Source organism: Theropithecus gelada, chromosome 7b (assembly GCF_003255815.1).
Source record: "Theropithecus gelada isolate Dixy chromosome 7b, Tgel_1.0, whole genome shotgun sequence".
NCBI lineage: Eukaryota > Metazoa > Chordata > Mammalia > Primates > Cercopithecidae > Theropithecus > Theropithecus gelada.
In genome coordinates, this window is record NC_037675.1 from 72591134 (window position 1) to 72614607 (window position 23474).

Consider the following 23474-nt stretch of genomic DNA (forward strand, 5'->3'; position numbering starts at 1 on the left):
TCCGATGAGCATTAGTCCTAGAGCATCCTCTATGGTCCTAAAGCTTTTTCCTTTCCAGGGTGCGTAACCACCCAGGGACCTCTGCTTATCGGATTAGTTATGCTCACCGATGTAGCAGTCCTGCACCCGTTTTCCCACCTCTCTTGACCTCAAAGAAAGGGGTCCGGGCTGCTGGATTCTAGTGGTCCTTTACCAGCGTGCCCAACATTGCCTTTGCGCTAAGGGGTGAGTCCTAGAGCTGGGCTGGGTTCCTGAGTATTTCATAACAACCCAGCTGCCTCAACAAGATGCATTCCCACAAACAAGAGTTCTTATGCAAATTCGTTTCAGAAAGGGTGTAGCTAACCTTTTGAGTCAGGATTGAGATAGTCTTTTGATTCTGAAAGTACTTTGAGGCTTGGCTGAGTGCAAACAGCTCGCATGTTTGAAGAGACCAATTATTAGGCAATTTTTCTAACTCTGCTTCCACAGGAGTCTCCGTATCAATTACTGAATACCCATTGTGGTTTTTTTCTCAATCACCTGGGAGGAACCATCTATCCTAGGTCTGGTCAGACCTTTGTATGGTAATTAAGATTTAAATCCCCTGTTAGGAAATCTGCTGGGTTAAGAGAATTATCAGGGGTTGGAGTTACATTACCCTTTTCTAACAGAATAGCCCCATACTTTAAGATTTTTGAGTTAGTAAGCTACCTTTTTCCTTCTTTGACTTAGAATAATTCTGAACTGGTGAGGTGTGCTCACAATGAGGTTTTCTCTAAAAGTTACTTTTCTACTTTTAGCAAAGCAGGTGCTGCTACTGACTGAATGCATTTGGCCCATCTGCGGTTACTGGGTTAAGGATTTTTGATAGGTAAGCCTCGGGTTGTCAGTGGCCTCAGTGCTTTTGGGCTACGCCCTTATTTATACTGACAACAAAGTGGTATTAGAGTGTTATAGGGTCACAGACAAGATCTTCAATTATCAATTACAGGTTTTAAATTTACCCTGGCTTTTAAAGGAATAGGGCACACTTTTTTTTTTTTTTTACTATTTTTATCTTTTTCTTTCTTTTTCTCTTTGACTCCCTCTTTGTCTCTCTCTCTCCATCTCTCTCTCTCTCTCCGTCTCTGTCTCTCTCCATCTCTCTCTCTCTCCGCTATTACAAACTTGGGCCCCTGGCAAGGGTGGTGGGGAATGGGTCCCACATAACTGCCTATGTCAAGAGCTGTATACCTAAATCAGGAGGTACACCAGGGATAAGACTCCCTGAGTTATAGCCTAGGTGCCTAAGGACACAGCCTCGAGCTTCCTTAGATCCTTTTGGAGATACAGCTTGGTAAAGGAAACGAAAGTCTGACCCATTAGTACCTAGGAGACAGGGATCAGAAGAAGTAGATTCAGAGGTAAGGAGAATTTTGGGGCTACACTTTCAAGAAAGTTGTGGTCGGGACCCAGGAGATATGGGTCAGAAGGAAAGGTATGGGCGCATGCATGAGTGACGGTTGAGTAGACACTTCTGGTTGTATCATGATCTCAACCGGCTACTGCCAGGAGTTCAGGACAGCTTTCTGCCTCTAGTCGGCCCTTGGCTTCCCCAAGAAAATTGAAAGTGGAAGCTGGCTCCAGGCAGACCAACGTTCCCAACCTGGAAGGGTTGGTGGTTGTTAGAAAGCCCTTCCCCAGATAGCCTCACACCTGAGTCTTAAGTCCGGTGGCCATGCTAATTGTTTTTAACTGGCCGACAGGTGCCCAGTATTTTCCTCCAATTCTAAGGAAGGCTAGGATAGAATAGCAAGTGAAAGTGGTCCAATATTACTCACCACTTTGGAGGTCCCTCCGTGGTCACCAAAATGTGGTCACCAGAATGTTACTGGGGGTCCTTGCTCCCAGAGCTCCCAAGATGGTGGCGGGCCACTTCCAAAATGGTGGCAGGCCACTTCCAATGTGGTGGCAAACCTCATGTTCTCTGATCTGGGGTTCTTGACCTCACGGATTCCAAGGAATGGAATCTTGGGCCACACAGTGAGTGTTATAGCTCTATTAGAAGCCGTGGGTTAGGGAAGAAAACTGTGTAATCCGGTGACTAGTGTTCAGCTCAATTAGGAGGAACCCAGGCATTTAGCCATGCAGGAACAATGACAAGCCTTTAGCCTGATAGGGAGTGGCAATGGGTGCCTCGCTGGATCAGGAGCACAGTGGACACCCTGCAGGATCTGGAGGGATGGAAGTCAGTGGCGGGTCTGCAATGGCGGCAAACAGCAGTGGTAGACGGCAAGCGAAAAGCTCAACTCGAGCCGTAACAAACACGGACCAGAAGAGAGTGCAGCTGCAAGATTTAATAGAGTGAAACCAGAGCTCCCATACAAAGGGAGGGGACCCAAAGAGGGTAGCCCTCATTTAAACTTTTTCAAAGCACTTTCATATATGTCAGATCCCAACCACCTTCAAAGGAGGTGGAGTAGATCATGTCTCATGTGAGAGCTGACATAACCAAAGTTCAGAGAGGTATAGTGACTTCCCAAGGCCATACAGCTGTCCATGACAGAGACAAAACTAGAGTCCTATCTATCTTCCATGTCTCAACTGTCTGGGAATCCTGATTAAGAATTGTTACTTAGGAATATTGCTTCCTCCCCTTTGGAGCTGACTTTCTCCAGATCCACACTGGTAGCCCTGGATTCTGACACGAGCACTTCAGCTCCTTGACAGTCAGACATCCAAAGCCAAGTGCAGCCTTTGGAGAGGCCACGGCTCCCTTTCCCAGCTCCCTTCCCATGAAAGAAGGTAGGCTGGGCTGTAAATGCTGTTTGGACCACTAAGTCCCTACTTGTTCCACTTTTGAGCATCTGGGAGGATGTCAGCGTTTGCATCCACAAGCTTCAGATAGTAGGGCTTGGGTCTCTCTGTGGCTAAATGACTCAGCTGTGTAAGTACTACCATCCCGGGGGTGGGGGGCGGGGCGGGGAATGCAGCTGGATTACTAAGCACTGCTGTTGGTGCTGGACTCAGCAGGGCGCTGGTCAGAACACCTTCCCTCTAAGAAAGATGAAGGCACATCTCTGGTAGTGGTGAAGCCTGGCCCAGAAGTCCAGGTCCTTGGAAATGACTGGGGCCTGCCTTGCTTGAGCATTTCCAGTTTGCAGTTCTGGGGCTCAGGCCCAGCTCCCCTACATCCCCACTGTTTTTGGCACTTAGTGAGCATGACCGGCTCTACCCGCTCCCTCCCCCACACCCCCCCGTGGGCTCTGGACCTTCTTTCCAAGCCAAGGTTGGCGGCTGTCATTTTCAAACTCTTCTTCCGGCCTTTCTTCTTCCTTTTGAGTTCAGGCTCTTCCCTTCTTGGGCTTCCCTTCCTCCCTGTCTGTCGGCTTGTGCTGGAGGGAGCAGCTGAAAGCAAGGATGAAGCATGGTTTTCCAGGCTGACCTTCCTGGGTGAAAATGAGGCCAGGATTCAAGTGCTTTGAATCGTGTGTGTGTGTGTGTGTGTGTGTGTGTGTGTGTGTGTATGTGTGTGAGAGAGAGAGAGAGAGTGTGTGTGTGTGTGTGTGTATGTGTGAGAGAGAGAGAGAGAGAGTGTGTGTGTGTGTGTGTGTATGTGTGAGAGAGAGAGAGAGAGTGTGTGTGTGTGTGTGTGTGTGTGTGTGTGTGTGTGTGTTTATTCCACAAGGAACATCCCCTGAGCTGAACGGATAACTCCCTGCAGAGAGGGTCATGGTCTCCTATGACTCCAACACCCACCCAGTATTCCAGGCACACACAGTAAGTATTCAACAATAATTGTCAAGGATTATGAAATACAGAATGATGGAAAGAGAACTGACCTGGGAAATTAAGACACTTGGGTTCTAACCCAATTCCACTTGTAGCTTGTTTCATAAGTCCTTTAGCCTCCCCAGACATCCACTTTAAACAATTCCACCCTTACCTCCCATAGGACCAATTAGATAATGGATTAGATATTTTCTTCTGAGGACCAGACAGTAGAACGAGGTAGGTAGAAGCTACAAGTCTAAAGGAAAATTAAAAGATCTCAGCACTCCCATGCTCCTTGTGCGAAAAGAGGTTAAGCAGGCAGAACCCCCTTCCAAGTAGCTGTTAGTAGCATCTTGCATTAGCCAGATCCCCACAGAAGGGTAAGTCCTCAGGCATCTATCTACAAAGGACCACCCCCATAGATCATTCATTCATAAGTAAACTATTGTTTTTGCTGGCCTCCCATAAACAAGGACATGCCAAATGTAACTTTAGGTCTACAATCTAAGTCTAGCTCCTAAAATGAAAGTCTGTTTCATTCCAGGCTGATAATGTCGATTACAAGCATACATTCCCAGGTGCAGAACCAAGAGAGCAATCATTCCTCCCTTACCCAGAGATGTCTGTATAACTGATTCTTCTTTTACTCATTTTTTTTCTCTGGAAACATTCCCCTTATCTTATATAAGATGTAGATTTTCTGGGCATTAACTAAAGGCTCACAAGAATGTAACCATTGCCTTTACCACCAACCTGGCTCTCTTCCTGCATGCCTACCCCCTTGAAGGAAATGTATGAATATTAAACCTCCTGAAAACAAACCTCTTCAGAAAAATAACCATAGATATGTATGCAGCTCATGTTTTTCCCAGACACACTCCAAATCTGGCTTAGTAAACCCTGATCAGGAAGACATTTGACACAGTTTAGATATTTGTCTCTACCCAAATCTCATGTTAAAATGTAATCCCCATTGCTGGAGGTGGGACCAGGTGGGGGGTGTTTGGCCCATGGGGACGAATCCCGGTGGCTTGGTGCTGTCTTCACCAGAGTAAGTGAGCTCTTATGAGATCTGATTATTCAAAAGTCTGTGGCACCTCCCACTCCATTCACGTGTGCTCCTGCTTTTACCATGTGACATGCCTGCTCCCCCTTCGCCTTCTGCCATGATTGTAAGCTTCCTGAGGCCTTCCTAGAAGCTGAGCAGACACCAGCACCATGCTTCTTGTACAGCCTGCAGAACTGTGAGTGAATTAAGTTTATTTTCCTTATAAATTCCCCAGTCTCAGGTATTCCTTTATAGCAATATAAGAACGGCCTAATACAACATTCCTATTAACCGAAGTCCATTCTACAGACTTCCTAATCAAGCAGAGAGCCTTCTGTTCTGAAAACTACTCCAGCCAGACAGATTGATCATCTGACAAGTAGTCTTGCATGAGAGGGACTGCCTTCTAGACCATGAGGTAGGAGTCTACATTTTGGTGTATGTAGAGGGCTTTGGGGAGATCTGTGTGAGGCTGTAAGTATGCTGGCCTTTCTGTACATTTTCCAGAAGCCTGTTCAGGCCCAGGGACAGGAGATGGGTACTGAAATCTAGGGGAAAGCAAACTGACAACCTGGGCTCTGGCATCACAGAATGGCCTTGCCATCTCCAGCAGCACCTTGAGTCAAGAGCTTCTGTGTCTTCCCAGTGGGCAGACTCCAGTGGGAATGAAGTCTCACAATGTGCAGAGGCTCTGGATGTGCCCAGTGCTCCAAAGGGAAGAGGATGATGGTCAGACTGGCCACTCACAAAGCTGCAAGTGCCTGGGCAGGGAGGCCTGCTGCCTTCAACCATGAAATCTGACCCTGCAAAGCCTGTGTAAGTGGAGCCTCCTCTCTACCTCCCCTAGGAGATGAGCCAGTTCTCCCTACCTGGTGATTCTTAGCTATGGACTCTGGTCAAAGGAAGCATTTCCTTCCACATCTTTCAAAGACCCATCAGCTCCAAGACTAAGAATCAGAGCCTCCCCTTTCAGTCCCTGATGGCTCTACCCTGGTTACCGACCACAGGGTCTTAGGCTCCCATGCAACAGAAATTAACATGAGGTCAAGCAAGTTTTCCAGACAAGGCTTATGGCCAGAGAGATTGGACATAAGGGAGACAGTGCAGAAGGAAGGGTTCTCCAGCTGGCTCCCCAAGGGGAGTGCATTACGGTGTCTTACGGATGGTGACATGCATAATTCACACGGTGGGTGAACATCATTCCATGTGCCAGGTGGAGCACAGGATGCACAGATGCAGTAACGAATCATGCTAACACACGCATCACATGATCAGAAAGTGGTGGATAAAAACCCCTTCCTGGGCAGAGATTTTAGAATTGCAATGAGGCTAGGGATTAGAATCGGTCATTTTCCTGGCCTATGCACATGTGGGCGATTGAGTTAACTCCCTTGAGTAAGATTTATGGTGGAATATTGCTTATTTTAGTTTCCTCAGACACCTTGCAAGCTCTGGTCAGCGGGTATAGTGCCGGTGGGGATGGTGCATCAAGACCTGGTGGTCAGTGGGCATGTGTGGAAAAATACTTTAGTGGGGGCTGGCTGAGTCCTGTCCCTACTCTGTCTCACTCTCGCTCGTCTTTTGGTGGGATTCTGCTGCATCCCACAAGAATATACTAAGTGTGTCTGGGGACTTTTGTGCAGCAGCTGCTGCTGCCCCCGCACAATCGAACCCCCTGCTCTTCTCCCCACTACCCACTCCCGTCGGTATCTGCTCTCCTGTCTCCATTCCTGGAAATTTTTCTTCTGCAGCCTCAGGAAGACACCAAATTTTTGGTAGAGAAAAGGCCAGAGGAGATGAAGAGGAGACCAGACATCTCTTTTTTTGGTTGGTCCTGTGAACTCGTTTAGAGTCCAGTTGGGAGGTGGGAGGTAGGGAGGGAGGGCAAGGGTTGAAGCTGAAGGAGGCTATTCAAGAAACTTTGAGCACAAGTATAGCTTCTTTGGGGCTCAAGAGAAGGTGAGTGGCTCAGAGCCTCCCCTACCCCTCTGCTTGGAAGCCACCTCCCCTCTGGTGCCCCGACAACTGGACATGTGGGGAACATGAGACAGATGTTGATGTGCCTATGGTGGACACCAGCAAGGGTGAGAGGGAGGGACTGGGACAAGGAGGAAGAGCTGAGATGCTAGGCATCATGAGTGCAACTGACAGACAGGACACATGGGAGGCATCTCCTTAAACACCCCTGGAAATGGCCGGGCATGGTGGCTCACACTTGTAACCCCAGTACTTCGGGAGGCTGAGGCAGGAGGATAACTTGAAGCCAGGAGTTGAAGAACAGCCTAGGCAACATAGTGAGACTGCATCCCTACAAAAGAAACATAAAAATTAGCCTAGGAGTGGTGGCAGGACACACTTGTAGTCTCAACTACTCTGGAGGAAGAGATAGGAGGATCTCTTGAGCCCAGGAGTTCAAGGCTGCATTGAGCTATGATTGCACCACTACACTCCAGCCTAGATAACAGAGCAAGATTCTATCTCTGAGAGAGAGAGAGAGAGAGAGAGAGAGAGAGAGAGAGAGAGAGACCCTGGAAACAGTTGGGAACGCAGTGAGAGCTGAAATCATAGTAATACATGGGTGGGAGTATTTAAGCCAGGAGATAATTGGGTTCCATCAGCAAATATTTATTCTGGGCTTGATATGTCAGATAAAAATTATTAAGACATTACCCTACTTCTAGAATAATAAGACACACATAATAATAATAGCTAACATTCATTGTGCTGAAATAACTACGTATAGGGACTGTTCAGGTGCTTATACAGGTATGACAACACTAATTTTTCACACCAAATCCATTATTCCCATAGTATTTTTTAGAGTTCTCCAAAGAAACATAACCAATAGGATGTACATATATAGACAGAGGAAGATATTTATTATAAGGAACTGGCTCACACAATTACAGAAGCTGGCAAGTCCCAAGATCTGCTGGATGAGGTGACAAGCTGAGACTCAGGAGAGCTGATGGTTTAGTTCCAGTCCAAGTCTGGAGGCGTGAAAACCGGAAGAACAGGTGATACAGTTCCAGTTTGGAGGCCAGCAGGCCTGAGACTCAGGAAGAGCCAATGTTTCAGTTCAAGTCCAAAAGCAAGGAATAAAGCTAATGTCCCAGATCCAAGGTTGTCAGGCAGGAAGAATTCTTACTTGGGAGGTCACCCTTTTTGTTCTATTCAGGCCTTTGGCCGATTGAATGAGGCCTTCACACATTAGGGAGAACAAACTGCTTTATTCAGTCTACTGATTTAAGTGTCCATTTCATCCAGAAACAGCTAGAATAATATTTGACCAATTATCTGGGCACTCCATGGATCAGCCAAGTCGACACATTAAAGTTAACCATCACAGGCCGGGTGCAGTGGCTCACACCTGTAATCCCAGCACTTTGGGAGGCTGAGATGGGTGGATCTTTTGAGCTCAGGAGTTTTTCCAGCCTGGGTTATATGGTGAAACTTTGTCTCTACCAAAAAGACAAAAAAAATAGCCAGGTGTGGTGGCACACACCTGTAGTCCTAGCTGTTTGGGGAGGCTGAGGTAAGAGGATTGCTTGAGCTGGGTGGTGGAGATTGCAGTGAGCTGAGGTCGTTACTATACTCCAGCCTGGGTGACAGAGCAAGACCTTGCCTCAAAAGTAAAATAACCATCACAAATTGGTTCTGGGGCAATTTCAGAGCCCAGGCAAAAAGACGGGAGTGGTATCTTCTACCTTAGAGGTGGAGAGAGGTAAACCAGAGAACATCAAATAAAAACGTCATGCAAAAGATGCCATTTGAACTGAGCCTTGAAGAACAAGGAGTATTTTGACAGGTAGAGACAGGAGGAAAGGACAGGAGAATGGGAGGGGATGGTGTGAACCAAGAAATCAAGGAAGGAAAGAATGCAGCAGGGGGATTCATCAAGTGAGGCAAATAGGGTGATGTGGGTAGTGTCCGGGGCTGTGTCCTTGAGAAGTGGACTGTGATGGAGATAAATGTGCAGGGAGTTTGTTGAGTGCTCCCAGGGGTAACATCTGGGGAAGGGGAGCAAAGGAGAGGGGAAGAGAAGGGAAGGGGGCAGGATTGGGCAGGAGAAGTTGGGCTGGGATGCAGTGTCCACCAAGGCCTCAGCTGACCTCTGAGGAGCTTTGGCGCTGCAATGACTCCTCAGAGATTTCCTGAGTTAGGGCACGGGGCTCAAGACTTTACACTCCCACACTGATGCCACGAGATGCAGGCTGCTCTGGGAAAGGGTGTAATGTTGGACAAAATGAATCCCTTCAGCTGAGACAATTCCCAAAGAGGGCTGACAGCTCAGGGTGGTGTGCCAGCAGCATGCCCAGCAACAGGGGGAGTAACTGCTACAGAGGGATCTAGGGGCCCCTCCCTGCATCCACTGCAGGTGGATTAAAGGACGAGGGGTGCAGTGGATGTTCAAGAGCCAACCCTAGCATATCCCGGGATCCAGCACTGGAGATCCCTGTGAGCCACTGAGGACTGTTGAAAAAGGGAATGACAACTCAGGACTCTTCCTTCTTTTTGAAGATTAATACATGGAAGACTCATGTAGTTCCCAGACATGGATGAGAAAGCCCAGGGGAATGTGCAATAAGAACCACAAGGACAGAGACCTGGGCACATATTGCAGGGACGGGTGGAGGAAGAGTGAGGGAAAGCAATGGAGAAGGAGCAGACAAGAGGTGGGGAAAGGAAAACTCTAGACTGAGGGTAAAGTCAACAAATGCTGAAGGGAGGCCAAGCAGGATGGGCACTGAGGGGGATCCCATGCAACAGGTCATTAGAAGGCTCTTGGCTGGGCGCAGTCGCTCATGCCTGTAATCCCAGCACTTTGGGAGGCTGAGGTGGGCAGATCACGAGGTCAGGAGATTGAGACCATCCAGGCCAACATGGTGAAACCCCGTCTCTACTAAAAATACAAAAAAAAAATTAGCCGGGCATGGTGACAGGTACCTGTAGTCCCAGCTGCTCAGGAGGCTGAGGCAGGAGCATCGCTTGAACCCGGGAAGTGGAGGTTTCAGTGAGCGGAGATCGCACTACTGCACTCCAGCCTGGCAACAAAGCGAGACTCCATAGCAAAAAAAAAAAAAAAAAAAAAAAGAAAAGAAAAAAAAAAGGGCCAGGCAGCCCAGTTTCGCGAAATCTCTCTGCGCGCCGCGGGCCACAGGCACCCGGCCCGGCTCGCCCCTTTCCCCGCTGCCAGGATGCCCAAGAGGAAGGAAGGTCAGCTCCGCCGAAGGGGCCACCAAGGAAGAGCCCAAGAGGAGATCCGCGCGGTTGTCAGCTAAACCTCCTGCAAAAGCGGAAGCGAAGCCGAAAAAGGCAGCAGCGAAGCATTGAAACCACCATCTGCAAAGCTCTACATGTTCTTCACGGGGTGATTAATTTCTATCCAAAACTTAGATTCTTCAACACCTATATGAAAATGATAAATTCAAAATTGATCCTTTTAGTTCCTCGTTATATGAAATAAAGGGATTAACTGTAGCAGGACAGTCAACCTGAGCATACAGCATGGTGCTTTTTTCCAGGATATATCTTCAGACAAAAAAGGTGCAAACAAAAGGGAAAAGGGGAGCAAAGGGAAAACAGGCCCAAGTGGCTAACCAAAAAACTAAAGAAGATTTACCTGCAGAAAGCGGGGAAACGAAAACTGAGGAGAGCCCAGCCTCTGATGAAGCAGAAGAGAAAGAAGCCAAGTCTGATTAGTACCATATACCATGTCTTACCAATGGTCCATGTCTCCCTTCTTGCACAATCCAGAGGAATATTTTTATCAACTATTTTCTAAATGCAAGTTTTTTAGTAGCTCTAGAAACATTTTTAAGAAGGAGGGAATCCGACCTCATCCCATTTTTTAAGTGTAAATGCTTTTTTTTTTTTTTTTTTTTTTTTTTTTTTTTTTTTTTTTTGAGACGGAGTCTCGCTGTGTCACCCAGGCTGCAGTGCAGTGGCGCGATCTCGGCTCACTGCAAGCTCCGCCTCCCGGGTTTACGCCATTCTCCTGCCTCAGCCTCCGAGTAGCTGGGACTACAGGCGCCCGCCACCACGCCCGGCTAGTTTTTTGTATTTTTAGTAGAGACGGGGTTTCACCATGTTAGCCAGGATGGTCTCGATCTCCTGACCTCGTGATCCACCCGCCTCGGCCTCCCAAAGTGCTGGGATTACAGGCTTGAGCCACCGCGCCCGGCCGTAAATGCTTTTTTTTAAGAGGTGAAATCATTTGCTGGTTGTTTATTTTTTGGTACAACCAGAAAATAGTGTGGGATATTGAATTATGGGAGGCTTTGACTGTCTCGGGTGTCAGCTTAATATTCCATACATGGGGGGTTAGTTTTTATATCCTATAATACAAAGCATATTAAATGGCAATATGGAGTCAGTCCTGCATTTAATGTCTTGAACATTTTAAATTACTTCTAGTCCCATGTTGTTTTCTAGTAGAATTGTTTCCTAAAGAAAACCACTCTTTGATCATGGCGCTCCCTGTCAGAATTGTGCGCACTCTGTAACATCTTTGGTTGTTAGTCCTGTTTTCCTAATAACTTTGTTACTGTGCTGTGAAAGATTACAAATTTGAATGTGTAGTGTACATGCTATTCAGTTGCGAACTGTGGGCCGTATGTAACAGCTGACCAACATGTGAAGATACTGGTACTTGATAGCCTCTTAAGGAAAATTTACTTTCAAATTTTAAGCTGGAAAGTCACTGGAATAACTTTAAAAAAGAATTATGTGACTTTTTAGAATTTTGTTACATATGTTAAGAATTGTGTACAAATTGAAATGTCTGTACTGATCCTCAACCAATAAAATCTCAATTATGAAAACAAAAAAACAAAAAAATATATAAAAGGCTCTTGGTGACCTTGCAGGAACAATTTCAAGAGAGCAACAGGGCAAAATTCAAACAGCACTGGATGGAAATAGTGAAAGCAGCTGCTCCATTTACTCAACATCCTCCATGTGCCACGCACTCTGTTGGGAGTTTTGTGTGTGGAATTTCATTAAATTTTCACAACTCTGCAAAGAAAGTATGATTATTTTCATTTTATGGATGAATACACTGAGAGGCTCAGATAGGTTAAGTCACTTTCCCAAGCTTACACAGCAAGTTACAGAAAGAGATTGGGACCCATTGAGAAGTAAGAAAGGGGAGGCAAAAAGTGCAGGTTACTCTGATAAGAGGCATTTCAGGTAGAGAAGGAGAGTCACCAGGGAGGAACGCAGCCTTGATTTAGTTGTTTTTTTTCTTTTATGTGGGAGAGACATAAACATGTTTGTAGGCTGAGGAGGAGGAACTTGTAGAAAGGCAGATGTTGAATAATTAGGAGAGGGGAGATAATTTACGGAGCAAAGACATGGCAGGGAGGGAAGGGATCAGGATGCAGGAGAAGGGGCTTTCCTTAAACAGGAGACAGGAGGGCAAGGTCAGGAAGGACAGTGAGGCCCATCCAGTGGCCCTTATTCCTCCTGTGAAATCTAAGGGGAAGGTAGAGAGAGAAGGTCCTCATAGCCCGCTGTGTGGGGCTTGAGAAGCAAGGAAGGCTTGAGGTGGCTGCTGGGGGCCTGGGGGTGATGCAGGGCAGATGAACCCCCAAGTTGGGGCTTAACCCAGGAAGGTTCTTGATTTCATCCAGGAAAGAATTCTAGGGTGAGCCAGTGGTGTTAGACAGCAACTTCGATTGAAGCAGCAGTGTGCAGCAGCAGGAGAGCAGGGCTACCCCTAGGCAGAGCAGTGCACCCAGAGTGGCAGCTCAGAGGCAGTTCTGCAGTCATGTGCATACTCACTTTTAATTATATGCAAATTAAGGGGAAGATTATGCAGAAATTTCTAGAAAAAGAGTGGTAACTTATGGGTTGTCAGGTCATTGCCATGGAAGGAGTGGTAACTTCCCGGTGTAGCCATGGCAATGGTAAACTGACATGGCATGCTGGTGGATGTGTCTTATGGAGAGGTGCTTTTGCCTCCTCTCTGCTTTGGCTAGACCTCAATCTGGTCCAGTGTCTGAGCCGAGCCTCCAGAGTCAAGTCTTACCTCAGGGAGGGCTGTGAGGGACCTTCTCTCTCTACCTTCCCCTTAGATTTCACAGGAGGAATAAGGGCCACTGGATAGGCCTCACTGTCCTTCCTGACCTTGCCCTCCTGTCTCCTGTTTAAGGCCTCAGGGAGACCTGGGGCCATAAAAATGTGCTAATACCACTAGGCCCTGTTGTGAGCCTTGGCTGGGAATAGGGAGTGGGGACTGATGGGGAAATTACCTGAGAATCATCAGGTTGGACTGATGAGTTTGGACATTCACTACCTCGGGAGGCCTGGTTTGAAAACCCAAGAGGCCCACCTCTGGCTCTGTTCCTGACCCTGCAATGATAGGATGTTAGGCAAACCTAAAAACTCGGGATTTCCACTATCTGACCGGTAGAGCCAGGGATTCATTAGCCTGGATTAGGAGTTGATGAAGTTGGAGAAAGTTGGCTAGAGACTCCCTGTTGCTCATGGAAAAAGCAGTGTATGTTACTGATGGCACCACCCACTGCCTGTAAGAGCAGATATTCACGGTAAAGCAAATTCCCTATGGCCCATATGATTGTTTCCATGGGGTGCAGTGTCCAGTGGGAAATGATGAGGTTCTGTGTCCAGGGTACCAGGAGCCCAGCCTGACGCTGCCTCTAAAAGCCTCTGTGGGGCTTTGGCTAGTTCATTGCACCTTCTGTCCTCCGTTTCCTCTTCTTGGTTTATGACAAAACAGACACTTCTCAGGGGGTCAATTTCTGGCCAGTTGGAATAGAGGGCAGCTTCACATTGTCTAGTGAGGGAGCTGCTCCTTTCCAAATAGGAGAGAGAAGAGAATCAAGAGTGAGTTTCTTGGCCAGGCGCGGTGGCTCAAGTCTGTAATCCGAGCACTTTGGGAGGCCAAGCCGGGTGAATCACTTGAGATCAGGAGTTCAAGACCAGCCTGGTCAACATGGTGAAATCCCATCTCTACCAAAAAATGCAAAAATTAGCCAGATGTGGTGTTCCATGCCTGTAGTCCCAATTACTTAGGAAGCTGAGGCATGAGAATAGCTTGAACCAAGGAAGCAGAAGTTGCAGTGAGTCAAGATCACACCAATACACTCCAGCCTGGGTGACAGAGTGAGACCCTGTCTTAAAAAAAAGAGTGAGTTTCTCATCTCTTCTCCCCACCCCACCAGTAAGCACAAATATCCCACAGATTTTCAGAGGATCTGTGTGAACTCGTCAGCCTAGTGCCTAAGGCGTAGCTTGGGGTCCTGCAGCTGTGCATGGGCACCCATCATCAGACACAGCCTTCTGATCATTTGATATGGTTTGGCTGTGTCCCCACCCAAATCTCATCTTTAGCTCCCATAATTCCCACATTTTGTAGGAGGGACCCAGTGGGAGATAAATGACCCATGGGTGTGGTTTCTCCCATACTGTTCTCGTGGCAGTGAATAAGTCTCACGAGATCTGATGGTTTTATAAAGGGAAAGCCCTTTCACTTGGTTCTCATTCTCCCTCTACCTGCCACCATGTAAGACATGCCTTTGTTCTTCCCTTGCCTTCCACCATGATTGTGAGGCCTCCCCAGCCATGTGGAACTGTGAGTCCATTAAACCTCTTTTTCTTTATAAATTACCCAGTCTCGAGGATGTCTTATCAGCAGCATGAAAACGGACTAATACATCACCTCTTGTCACATGCTCCAGCCTCTGCACAGGCTCTGTTGTTGCTGTTCTCAATCCTAGTCCCCAGTTAGCCCTGAAGCTGAGAGCTGGACACAGGCTGTTACAGTGGCTGGACCAGAACAGAACCAGAGCTGCTGGCTCACTGGCTGCAGGCAGCTTGTTCTCTGCCCTCTACAAGGATCTGGGATTTATTTAGCCTGTTTCCCTGGCAGCGCTGGTTACAGTGGCAGCATCTGCTTCCCCATGAGGCTGAGTGAGTCACAGCCACCTACGCTAACCCTTGGCACAGCACAACTCTGTTTTGCTGGGGACCACCGATAATAAGCCATCAGGAAGATGCTGGAACACAGGCTCGGTACAGACAGTGCACTGGGCATGGGGCCCTGGGAAGGGCTTACCTATCTCCTCATGCAAAAGAGGTTAAGGCTGGAGGCTGAGTTAACCCTGGCAGGCTCTCCCCACAGACAAGCTGTTAAGTCTGCTTAACAGCTTAACAAAGTGGCTCACCTTGGTTGCTGCCAGCAGCTACAAGGTCTCATGGGAGAGGCCTGCAGGCGTTTGGACTCCAAGTCCAGCCCTCTTTTCACTATGCAATGATAAGCCTTCAAACTTGTCTTTCCATGGCTACCTCTGCACCCATATTGGCCCCAGGTTCCTTCTGGCTCTCAACCGCAGGACCTTCTTTTAAGATATCATCAGTTCCTCCTCTGGGCAGCAGTCCTCAAAGCTGTATTCTTTCCTAGGCCCACTCCTTCCTGAAACTTTTCTTTCCTCCATCTTTTCTCCCCTTCTTATCTGTGTAATCTGAAAAAAATTAGCTGATCTCATGTTGTTAATGCCTAATAACAGGTTATAGCGCTAGTCTCACAGGTGTCGCATTTACTCTTGACTTTGAAAGGCAGAGCATCAGTCTTAGGCAATGGTTTCTCAAAATACAGTCCCTGGACTTGTAGCATCAGCTTCATCAGGGAGTTTATTAGAAATGCACATTCCCCGTCCCCACTCCAAACAAATTACATCACAGATGTTGGAGTGGGCACTGACAATCTGTTTGAATGAGCCCTCCGGCAGACTGAGATGCAAGCCAGGGTCTGAGGACCCCTGGTCTAAGGAAAGAGATCTATAGCAGTGTATTCCCCACCCTGTGGGGAGTGGAGAATTTTTGTCTGTACTTATGTCTGGACTCACAGCACAGCTGCAAATATCTCTGTCTCATGCAAGCCACACTGAAGAGGCTTGAGTAGGCAAAGACCCCATTTGCTCCAACTCTGGGGGTTTTCCTGTGTCCTTCCTCTAGATTGTTTGAGTCGCATGGAAAGAAGCTGCTGTGTGGAAAAGGGCAGCACTGCCTCACCTGCCACAGAGAGGGCTTTCGGAGTCAAAGGAAACCCACCTATTGGAAATGAACAATCTAGCCATCCAGTTTTCTAAGAGCTGAGGAATTCAAGCAGAGGGAAAAGAGACTGATAATATTTATTAATCAATGTGAGTTACTCTTTCTTCCATCAATTCTTTTTGAACATTTACAGATTGCCCCTAAGCTGAATCCTATAGCCCCACCCTCAAACAGTTTATATGAGAGTGAGACCATCAGTCAGAATGGGTTGGACTATGCCTGGTACCAAACAACCCCACAGTCTTGGGGCCTTAACATAACAAAGGCTCATCTTGCAAATGTTTCATATCCAACGAGGGTCTGCTCTGCTCCACAAAATCACTCAGGGGCTCAGGGCGACGGAGAATCCACTATCTTGCACCTGCCCTAGTCATTGCGGCAGGGGAAGAAACAGCTGGAGGTGGTCAGGTACCCACCCAGAAGTAAATTCCAACACTTCTGCTTACCTCTCACTGGGCAGAATCAGTCACATGGCTTTACTAACTTCAAGGAGCCAGCAGATGTATGCTAAAAGAGAGAAACATGGATATAGTTAGATACTAAAAGACTTTACCACACTAAGACCACTCATTTATTCATTCACTTATTCTTGAATAAATATTTACAGAATGCTTACCGCATATCAAGCACTAGGCCAGACCCTAGGGATATAGCATCCCCAGAGCCGCTGCCTTTGCACAACACTAGAGAGAGCCATTAATATTACATTCATGCAAATAGTGCCCCCTGCAGGTGTGCAACACAGGAGCCCTGCTGTCTTTTACTTTTCTTATGTTATGTTTTATCATTACTATCTATCTTCCCCACCAGAAAGCAAAGTCAGAGAGCTGAGATTTTGTCTGAGTTGCTCATTGCTATATTTCTGGAGTTTATCACAGTGTCTAGTGACCTCAATAAATATTTAAGTAAATGACTGAAAATGAAAAATTATTGACTATGTTCCCTATCAGTTCCTGCCTTCATGGAGCTTATAATCTGCTGAGTTGGGAGCTGTGTAAACAATTAGCTGAAGTGTTGAGAAAAATCACGCACTAGACAGAGTGAAATACAGGTCAAGTAAAAACCTGGGCCACGTGCCTTGGGAGCAGGAAAAAGCTGGGGATCATTTTTGGCCATGAGTAGGATCAGGGAGATGAACCTTGTTTTGAAGGTGAAAAATGAAGATCCAGAGAGGTTCGCAGGGGTCCTGCCCATCAAGGGGTGAGCAGCAAGGCAGGCACAAGAATCCTGCCCTACCTCGTGTTCTGGTATTTTTTCTTCTCCCTACACTAATAACTAACAAAGCTTTATATAGTCAGTCTTCCCTACCTGCTGGTTCCGCATTCATGGATTGAATCAATTGAATTGAAAATATTTAAAAACAACAATAAAAATAATACAATTTTAAAAAACAATGCAGTGTAATGACCATTTGTATAGTGCTTACATTTTATTAGGTTTTAAAAGTAATCTAGAGATGATTTAAAGTATATGGGAGGATGTGTGTAGGTTATATGCAAATACTACACAATTTTATATTACGGACTTGAGCATCCTTGGATTTTGGTGTCCTGGGGTGAGGGGGTCCTGGAATCAATCCCCCTCAGATATCGAATGATGACTGTGTTTGTACAGCACTTTAACATTTTCCAACAGCTTTCATATACTACATATCTATAACTACTCTTTAAGGGTTAAAAGCCTTAAAAGTCTCTCCCTAGTCCCCACCCTACCATCCTACACCCAGCCTCAGAATTTGGTCTTCTTTTGATGTCTCTTTGCCTCTGGGAGGAGATGTGGGATGTGTTTTGTTGTGAGGGTGGAGCATCCAGTTCTCCCCCTGCTGCCCTACCTCCCAGCACTTGCCCCCATGCCTGTTCCCCAGCTGCTCAGAAGCACCCCATAGAAGAGGCAGCTTTTCCGAAGGGCATCTGCAGAGCACATGGGAGGGCTCTGTCCCAGCCGTGATGGACAGAGAAAGGTGGAGGATGTCTGAACCAAAACCTTCTTCCCCTGCAGGCAAGAAAAGGGCTCATTATTTTCACTTGAGCTTGCAAGTAAAAACAATTACATAAGCTTCCCATCTGGCTTCCAAAGCACTTTTGAAACAATTCCATTGCAAGTCCTTTCATTTTATGGGGGCTCTAAAGACAGGGCACAGTTAGATTTTATCATTGGGAATCTTTGTCCCAATGTGTGGCCTTTGGCCTCACTCCTGTCTCTCTGTCCTTTCCTCTCTCACTTGCCTTCCTTCCATTTCTGCAAATCTCTCCTCCATGAGGGCTCAGCCAAGGCTCTATTCAGTCTAACAAGCATTTCCTTAGAGCCCACTGTCCACCAGGCCCCTGCTTGGTACTGGAGATTCCAGGATGGGCAGGACAAAGCCAGAGGCTCACGGAGCTTAAAAGGGGTGAGGGCCATTCATGACACCCTCTGGAGATGCCTGCTTTCATCCTATTCCACCTTCTACCCTTGCCCTTTCACAAAACATCTGTCTTCCTGAGATTCTACCATGAGCCAAGTAATGAGCTAAGAGTTGACATGCATTCTTTTTTTTAAGACAGTCTCACTCTGTCGCCTAGGCTGGAGTGCAATGGCATGATCTTGGCTCACTGCAACTGCCTCTGCAATTCAAGAATTCAATTCAAGAACTGAATTCGAGAATTCAAGCAGTTCTCCTGCCTCAGCCTCCTGAGTAGCTGGGACTACAGGTACGCGCCACCACGCCTGGCTAATTTTTGTATTTTTAGTAGAGACAGGGTTTCACCATGTTGGCTGGGCTGGCCTCGAACTCCTGACCTCAGGTGATCCACCCGCCTCAGCCTCCCAAAGTGCTGGGATTACAGGCACGAGCCACTGTGCCTAGCCGACATGCATTCTTTCATTTCATTTTCACAACAGTTATTCTCTTATTATGCCCATTTTTAGATAAAGAGACTATGGCTCAAGAGGTTATATAAGTTGCCTGAGGTCACACAGCTAGGAAAGGACCCAGCCAGTATCCCCCCTACACAGCCTGCCTTCCGGCCCCATCCTCCTCCTGGGCCATGCTGTCTCCACCAAAATGCTCAGAATAAAAAGAACAAAGAACAAAGAACTGGACAGAGCATTTGTACCATCTCTACCACTCCTCTCTTTTGAGAGTTGGCTTTTTCTTTTCTAAATTGGCAAGTAAAGATTGTGTATATTTATGGTATAAAACATGATGTTTATATATATACACACACACACACATTGTAGAATGGCTAAATCAAGCTATTTAACATATGCATTACCTCACACACTTATTTTTTGTAGTGAGAACACTTAAGATCTACTCTCTTAGCAATTTTCAAATATACAATATATTGTTATTAACTATGAGAGTTTGCTTTTTTAAAAAAGTCTAGTGATTCTTTCTAAAAACCAAGGACTTGTGTACCTTAGAGATCATTGTCTCCTCATCTCCCTGCAGTTTTAAAAACCAGATGTTTTGATCACTCCTTTTTTTTTTTTTTTTTTTTTTGAGACAAGGTCTTGCTTTGTCACCCAGACTGGAGTGCAATGGCTCAGTGGAGCAATCGCAGCTCACTGCAGCCTCCACCTCCCTGGTTCAAGCAATTCTCCCACCTCAGCCTCCAGAGTAGCTGGGACTACAGGTATGCACCACCACGTTGGCCTAATTTTTGTATTTTTTGTAGAGACGGGGATCCCACTATGTTGCCCAGGCTGATCTCAAACTTCTGGGCTCAGGGGATATGCCTGCCTCAGCCTCCCAAAGTCTTAGGTTACAGGTGTGAGCCACTGTGCCGTCTTGATGACTTCTTTACTCCCTAGAGAGCAGAGAAGGCTTTCCTGCCTAGCCTGTAGCCTCGGTCTTAGAAGTCATTTCTGGAGTCCAGCAAGCCTCACAGATGCTGGGCTAACTTTTCACATCCTTTGAGGGGGTCTCAATGATCTAAGTAAGAAGAGGCACACACTGCCAGTTTACTGCCAAGCTTCACTCTTATCCCTCCTTTACCCCACAGTGCTCTGGGGAGGGGAGGAGATGGCAAAGACCCTCCCCAGGATGGTTTCTGAAGGGTCACATCCAGCATTGGAAAGCGCTGGAGGGCAACGTGTTGGTCTGAGTGTAATCCGCATGTGCGTGTGGGTTTCAAGCATCCTCCTAAACAAGCCAAATGTCCAGGAAAGGATAGAATCCACAGTAAGATTTTGTAATTTTGGTGTCTAAAGCTGTCTTCATTTTTTTTTTTTATTCCACCTCGTCCACCCACTCCAGCCAGCTCAAATTCCCTGTGCCAAAAGTATGGAGAAACGAAGATGTCAGGAACGTGTGAGAACTCCCCCAGACGGTCTTTCGGAGTCACCCTGCCCTCCCAGACAATTTTGGTGCTGGCTGCCTCCAGGAACCTGACTCTCTCAGTCTCTTACTATTTCACTCCGTGGGTCAAGTCTATGCAAAGCCTTCACGCTGAGCCTTGCCTTGCAGGCAGCCTTTGTGAGGCAGTCATCATGGCTCAGCTAACTGCAGCAGGAAGAGACAAACATGGAGCTAAAAGCACAGCAGCTGGGATTCCAGGAAAGCGGGAAGTTCTGCAGTTAGCATCAGGTTAGTTTACCAGTGAGAGTGGAGCTGGGTCATAGGCCCAGGTTCAGGGTAAGGACCTTGAGATGGTTTGGCTGTGTCCCCACCTGAATCTTATCTTGGATTGTAGCTCTCATGTGTTGTGGGAGGGACCGGGTGGGAGACGATTGAATCATGGGCATGGTTTCCCCCATACTGTTCTTATGGTAGTGAATAAGTCTCATGAGATCTGATGGTTTTATAAGGAGTTTCCCCTTTTGCTTGGCTCTCATTCTCTCTTGCCTGCCGCCATGTAAAATGTGCCTTTCACCTTCCACTGTGATTGTGAGGCCTCCTCAGCCATGTGGAACTGTGAGTTCATTAAACCTCTTTTTCTTTATAAATTACCCAGTCTCGGGTATGTCTTTATCAGCAACATGAGAACAGATTCATACGAACCCCTGTCTCTGAGAAGTCCAGTTCTAGAAGGACTGAGTTACTGGGGCAAGACTCATATGGCACATGGTGAAAAACAATACCCTGTTGCAACAATCCAGATGGGCATTTTATTGTCTCATCCACGGCTTTTTTTTTTTAGAACTGGGACTTCATGTCAGAGTCTTAGAAGCAACAAGAGTAACTCAATGCTGAATACTGGAAAATTAAAGCTGAGCTACAGAAATGTCTCCAGCTAAAGTCAGGCATACTGGACACTCTTTTTCTAGGACTAACTCCCCAGTTAGTACACACCCCTCACAGTTACTTTCCCCACATGTTCCCACCCCAGTAGCTCCTATGGCTACTACAGAATCATCAGCTATTTTGGGCCCCAGGTGATTGGTCCAAGGGTGACCTGTGACGAAAGATAGGCCAAACCAGGGCCCTTTCCAGAGATGTTTAGACTTGGAGCTCAAGTCTTTGAGACAGCTTCTCTCTGGTGACTGTAGCAGACCCTGTCAATGTCCAACACCTGTCCCCTCATCATTGCTGACTCAATGTGACATCCATCTGTTCTGACTTCACATAATACATTCCCTTTAATGGATTCTCTGCACACTCTATGGACCAACACGTTCTTCAGATCGTTAACGTGCCATTAATCATCTGATATTCCTGCTTCCTTTCCACTTGCATTTTGCTCTGTTAAATGCCAAAAGATCAAGAATAATTTAGTCATTTGTTTTCCCACTGGGTTTCACACAGCTTCCTTCAGAGCAGTCAAAAAATTCTTACTTAATTTTGAAGCAAAAGAATCCCTGAAACTCTATAGCCCCTCCCCAGTATCCAGAACCTTTCCTGGTATTTGGAGCTTCTGAGTAGCCCTTTTTAATACCAGACACCTGAGTCAAACCCTAGTTAGTGTTAGTAAAAACTGCTCAAGCTTGAAGTTAGGTGAACTTCAAATAAACTGTCTTTCTAAAGAAACAGACTGATTCTGACACAGAACCACATTTAGCTATTTTTGTGCTATGCATTTGCCCCATCTAGTAGATTATAAACTTTTGGAGGAGAAGAAATGAGTGTCAGGTATCTTTGTATTCTTTGGCTCAGTACCTTACACTGAGTAAATATTTAATAAGTACAACTTTGCTACGTAAATGTATCATTCAATCACATTCTCTATGTTAAGTATAAAATTACTGATTTAAGCATCATGAATCAAATAGATAACCCCACTAGGATATATTTTAAGTTGGGCTGTTATAGACCTAATGGGTGGTTTTATAATGGACCCCCAATATTAATAAAATTCAGCAAAACTAATTGGCACTTTACTTTTGCATATAGCTCATCCAACTGCTAAGAGCCAAGTTTCCAAGTATGTATCCCACATAGGGAAAATCTTCTGCCTTCCCCATCAAAGAGGGTTTAACTCGTTGATGGAATAGGGAAATCTCTCTGGCTAAGCAGAAATGGAACCTGCCCAAGGGGAGGAGACACTTTGAATGATCAGGGAGTAATTGGTCAGTCTGGCATAGGCCAGTGTTCAATTAGAAGCAGGAGAGAGCCCTTCCTACTGCCTCAATCCAGAAAGCAGGAGTCATGGCACCCCTGAAAGATGCTCTGGGGAGAACCCATAGGAAGTAGATACGGAGAGGTCCTGCTGGGTGGCAGATCCAATAGGACACGAGTGGAGACGGAATAACCCCACGAGCCCATGGAGAGAAGCAACAGCTCTCGGGACAATGTGGGCTTCCAAAGGCCTGGGACCCAAGGTTACTCCAGCTTCCCACTTCCTACTGCAGGCAGACTCCCACCCACAGCAGGCCAGGCCCCCCATGTGAAGTCTTCTACAGCCCTCAGATTTTTGTGAAGGGAGAAGAGGCAGTCCACTCTCAGAGGAACACACGGACAGGGGCACAGAAATTCCTACCTCTTGTGGGCCAAGAGAGGAAATTACAGGGCCTGAGGCAGAGAAACACTGTGCTATGCACCTCCACGTTGACTCTACTTCCAGGCAGACAACCTGGCTGAGAGGTGCACACACACAGATGAACGTGTAGGATGCTGGGTGACTCAGCAGAAGCACAGAGTTGGGGAGAAGCCTCTGCTCCCCATGGACTCTCTGGTCTTCAAGTCTTCCCAGCTCTATCTGGTACTGGCATAGGTCCCACTGCTGGAGGCCATCCGTGGTTCACCCAGTGGCCACTCCACCCTCCAATGGTAATGGCACCCCGGTTTTCCTCTGGGGACCCAGCCTTCCCCCACGTTCAATCCTTGTGGCCTCATCTTCCTGCTCTAGAAGTAGACACACATGCCCTGTGCTGGCCAAACAGTGGGTTCCATCTCCCTGGCCATTGCACTGATTTAAGGGGAGGACATGTGACCAAAGCTCAAATGGTCAGCCCAGCATTCATGGCTGGAATGGAGGAAAGAGGCACCCTTTTTCCATGGGGTGAGGCCAGAGATTTGGGTTGGGAGTGGGAAAGCGAAGGGCATTGTGTGGGGAGTGGCTGCCTGAGAATGAAACCAAACAGGGAGGTCAAGGGAAACAACACAGCCTTGGCTCAATCCACTACATCAGCCAAGAAACCTGCTGTGCTTAAACCAGATTGGGTTTTTAGTGCTTACAACTAAATGAGCTCT

General features: G+C 46.9%; 1 protein-coding gene across 1 annotated transcript; it reads left to right on the forward strand.

Moving 5' to 3' along the window:
* The first annotated feature begins 5263 nt into the window (after positions 1-5263).
* LOC112628405 (non-histone chromosomal protein HMG-14-like) lies at positions 5264-10486 on the forward strand. Its single transcript, XM_025391143.1, has 3 exons — positions 5264-5321; positions 9945-10110; positions 10309-10486. Exons 1-3 carry the CDS (start codon positions 5264-5266, stop codon positions 10484-10486), a joined length of 402 nt encoding a protein of 133 aa, XP_025246928.1.
* The last annotated feature ends 12988 nt before the right edge of the window (positions 10487-23474 follow it).

What these genes read in the sequence shown, in the direction of transcription:
- LOC112628405 (XM_025391143.1), top strand. Translation starts at nt 5,264, where the DNA reads ATGCTGGCCTTTCTGTACATTTTCCAGAAGCCTGTTCAGGCCCAGGGA. An exon ending in GGCCCAGGGACAGGAGATGG is followed by an intron (nt 5,322 to 9,944) that starts GTACTGAAATCT and finishes CGCGGGCCACAG; the next exon opens with GCACCCGGCCCGGCTCGCCC. An exon ending in CCGAAAAAGGCAGCAGCGAA is followed by an intron (nt 10,111 to 10,308) that starts GCATTGAAACCA and finishes GCTTTTTTCCAG; the next exon opens with GATATATCTTCAGACAAAAA.